This window comes from Salvia splendens, unplaced genomic scaffold (assembly GCF_004379255.2).
Source record: "Salvia splendens isolate huo1 unplaced genomic scaffold, SspV2 ctg370, whole genome shotgun sequence".
Classification (NCBI taxonomy): Eukaryota; Viridiplantae; Streptophyta; class Magnoliopsida; order Lamiales; family Lamiaceae; genus Salvia; species Salvia splendens.
The window spans coordinates 11,458-15,484 of record NW_024599016.1 but is presented as its reverse complement, the minus strand read 5'-3'; the positions used below and the strand labels follow the sequence as shown (position 1 = coordinate 15,484).

The window sequence follows — 4,027 nt, the reverse complement described above, 5'->3', positions numbered from 1 at the left end:
GCAGCCATAACATGCTTTTTTGCACAGCCATAACGTATTTGAATCCTATGATGATATCACGTGGTCTTAACATCCACGTGATATCATCATAGGATTTCTGGTGACGTCGCTTTCTTGTCTCAAGAATCAATTTATCGTTGTACTGATACAAGGGTGTCTAATGAATTTGATGGCTTGGTCGTAAAGACTCTAAGCCAAGATGAAATGGCTGTATGAATCCTAAATTTGTAATCCTTTCCATCTTTACTTTGTAACCACCTTTTCATTATGTATTATGTTGTGCATTTTTATAACATGTACAAACTATAAAATCAATGACTTTTTGGGATATCTACAAATATTTGGAGTATTTTTTTGGGGAAGTTTTGTAATTTACAAGAACCATTTGTATCTGCATCTTGATATAAGGTGATATTCCTATTTAATTTTTTTGGATTTGGAAGCACGATAGATTTTGAATTTTTTTCTTTATGTTTTTTATGAAATTTTGTTATTTTAATATTATCAGAATTGTTAGTTAATTACATTTTAATTGATTGTTTATTGCATATTAATTTTATAAATTTGTTATTATTGAGTTATTGAATATATACTAAAATATAAATAATTTAATTATAGTTGGTCTGATATTAAATTTTTCTTAACTGGGGCGGAGGGAGAATTTTATTGATATTTGGCTCATTTGTTGGTCATGATGAGTATATTTTAAAGTTAAGGGTTTATGATTTAGGTTTCAAGGTTTTGGTTATTAGTGTATAGGGTCACTATATTGCAATGAAATGAAGCTCGACTAGGAAGTGTCTCACCAGTGCAATCTTAAATTATTGCAACGTAAACTTGCTCATGCAGTTATAACTCAACGGTTAATTCATATTTTCACAGAATTAAAATGCTTTTTAATTTTGAGTCTGCTATTTAAATGTCAACACAAATAAGTATTAAAATTTTAATGTGATCGTATTGACATTTTAAAGAAAAGTTAGCATTTAAACGCACTCTTGTGGCCATATGGGGTTATTGTGATTGAAAAAGTATAATCCAAAGTAAGAATATGTCTAATATTCTTTTGTTTATCATTTCACAAATTTTATTTCGCATAATGAAATAAATATGAAGAAATTAAAATGATCCGTGCATCGTACGGGCGTGATACTAGTTTAATGTAAAAGTTAAGATTGTAAATTAAAATTTTTGGTAACTAGCCACATTATTGGTGTTAGCATTGCTCATAAAGAAATACTACTACGAAATAAGTAGGAAAAGCTAGTTTAAGAAAGTTCATTTGATTGGGGCAGGCAGTTATGTAACACTAGTAGTAATTATAGGAACCAAAAAAGCAAATTAATATAATATTATACCTACAATGGAATTATATTACTCTCAATTCACTTGAGCTCTAGTTTCATTGCCCCTCTCTTTCTTCTCTTCAATTTTCATTTCCAGAGGGCAGCGCACATTTGCCGTACTCTACAAGAACCAAGAATACATTAGTAACAAAATACTTCAATTAATCAAAGAAATCAATATACCACTGAAATAACCACAAAAGCATACAAAGAAAATAAATACTGTATAGTCAAAGCATTATTCTAGTATTTCAAATTCAAAACTTTAGACTTGAAAAATAAATATTCACTCTTTTTTTTTTTTGCAAGAATACATTTAAATGCTCTAATATAGAAGTTAATAAACATACTCCAAAACTAATGTTTTGTTTATTTATTTATACTCTTAAAAAAACTTATTCCTTTTAGATGGGTGGCTCAAGACTCAAGTAGCACAAGACAATGAGACATGTCAGAAAAGGTGTGTCCGTCAATTACGTGCTACTCAATTACCACCACTTTTCCTTGTGCTAGTGGGCCCCCACCTCATTCACCATTATTCACCCCCCGCACATGTTAGCCACTCCTCCCCCCACTTCCTAACCTACGCCCACTTTAATTACCTATAATAAACACAACACAATCTATTCTCTGGAATCTTCAATATTCTCTATAACCAATGCACTAATTTCAATTTTCCATAAATTCACCTGACCCCCATTTTGCCCATACCAATTCACAAGATAATGGTCTGGTTTTTAATTGGATCCAACTATTGATTTATATAGTTGAATAAATATTGGTCTCATTTATTGCGATCCAACAGTAGTGGATAACAGAAACTGAGCCCAACATTTTGTATGCCCCATTACTGAAACAATCAATTATTATGGCATCCACAGCTATAAATTCAATTCAACAGCAATAATATTAGTAGCATTTTGATGAATAAGAAATAAAAAACTCACTAGGCTGTTGCGTTACGATGGAGCCGGCCCCACCGAAAAAGCAGGCTGACGTGGCGCGACCATTCTTCTGGTAGTAGCTATTGAACGCATACGACGCGTGGGCCTCCACCGTGTTAGGATCGAAACACGTGGATCCCGGTTGAATCGGATGGCAGTGAGCCCCTCCCTCCCCACACGCGAAGTCTAAACCCTCCTGCAGCTTATCCTTCCCCGCTTCCCCCTTCGCGACGCACCACGTCTCCCCGCTCCCAGTCTTCATCCTCTCCCCGTCGCTCAGCGGCGGCGCGGCCGACTCCACGTACCCCTTCAGCCCCTCCGCTGTCAGAGGAATGTCGTAGACCTTCCTCCCGTCCGGGTAGAATAAACCGAAATTCCTCTCCGACGTCGGCCCGAATTTTCTGTCCTCGTTGAATAGAGCGAAGAGGAAAACGGTCAGATTCGCCTTCGGACGGAGCGGAGTTCCGCCGCCGCCTAGGATTCGGCGGACTAGGTTTCCGTTGAACGCCGCAGCGTTTGGAATGCTGGCGCCGATCTCGTTTGAATCGCCCTTCGACGGCCAGCCTGTCTCGGTCACGACGATCGGAACGTCGTCGTATTTGAGTGCGGACATTGCCGCGAATGCGGCGTCGATCTGCGCGTCGAATAAGGAGAAGTATTTTAAGCCGTTGCCGGCGTCTACGACGCCGGCGTTGGGGCGGAAAAGCGCGTAATCGAGGGGGATGACGTCAGCATTGGACTCGTATGCGAAAAAGGGATAAACATTTATCATGAGAGGAGATCCGGTTTTTTTGAGAAACTCGAGTAAGGGTTTGATGACCGGTTCGACCAGATCGTGGCGGAACGAACCGGCGGAGGCGGGGTAGGAATTCTGTAAAGCGGAGAGAGCGAAGGGGGATGAGACCTTGATGACGTCATCCAGCTTGTACTTCGCTAGGGCTTTTTGAACGTTGTAGATTGCGGGGAGGAGGAAGCGGGTGGTGTTGTGAGGGTCGGCGAAGACCTCGTTTCCGACGGCGACGGCCTCGATTGCGGTGGCGGGGTGGTAGGCGGCGATGTTGTTTTTCACCCAGGCGGCGGCGTAGGAGGGGCGGCGGGCGGCGGAGGAGAGGAGCTCGTTGGGGAGGTTGACGGTGAGTTTAATGCCGGAGCCGGCTAGGGCTTTGAGGACGGCGGGGTCGGAGTCGTAGACCTTGACGCGGTCGATGCGTTGGGATTTGAGGAGGCGGACGACGCGCGTGGCGGAGGGGAGATCGCTGCCAATGCGGCCGTAGTTGACGCCAATCGCGCCGGTGGCGGCGTCTGTGGAGGGAAAATTGAGATAGGTGAGTGAATTGTGTGTGTAAAATGTGAGGTGTGGTGAGAGATTTTTACCTGAGGCGGAGATGAGGGAGAGGAAGAGGATGAAGATTGGCGCCATTGATGCGGATAGTGAATGCATCAAACTGGGCTTCTCCTCTCTGTTTTAGAGAGAGAGACTGTGAGAGTGGAGAGTGTGGGGAGGATGGTGATGGAGTGGGGATTTATTGGTTTTATTTTTAGAATTTCTATTATTAATTTTGTAATGGACATATACATACATGATACATTTGGTCAATAACATAACTACTGTTTGTTACGAATGTGCGCGAATTATGATAGGTGTCGTACGTTATTTATTCAGCATTACTAGTCTCCGTCCCAAGAAAGATGACCCTTAATTGAGGTGCATGAAAATTTATACAATTTTATTTTATA

At 41.0% G+C, this 4,027-nt stretch overlaps 1 protein-coding gene across 1 annotated transcript; it reads right to left on the bottom strand.

Moving 5' to 3' along the window:
- Nucleotides 1-1,264: 1,264 nt before the first annotated feature.
- On the bottom strand, nucleotides 1,265-3,824 carry LOC121789948 (glucan endo-1,3-beta-glucosidase 3-like). The gene is made up of 3 exons (XM_042188271.1): nucleotides 3,665-3,824; nucleotides 2,294-3,592; nucleotides 1,265-1,467 (listed from the first exon to the last, which is right to left on the bottom strand). Exons 1-3 carry the CDS (start codon nucleotides 3,729-3,731, stop codon nucleotides 1,427-1,429), a joined length of 1,407 nt encoding a protein of 468 aa, XP_042044205.1. The 5' UTR covers nucleotides 3,732-3,824; the 3' UTR covers nucleotides 1,265-1,426.
- Between the last annotated feature and the right edge of the window lie 203 nt (nucleotides 3,825-4,027).

Bases quoted from the DNA above. Each gene is read 5' to 3' on its own strand.
- LOC121789948 (XM_042188271.1), bottom strand. From the start codon at position 3,731: ATGCATTCACTATCCGCATCAATGGCGCCAATCTTCATCCTCTTCCTC. The intron at 3,593-3,664 runs GTAAAAATCTCT...TTCCCTCCACAG, and splicing joins CTCCCTCATCTCCGCCTCAG to ACGCCGCCACCGGCGCGATT. The intron at 1,468-2,293 runs GTGAGTTTTTTA...TGGTTCTTGTAG, and splicing joins CATCGTAACGCAACAGCCTA to AGTACGGCAAATGTGCGCTG.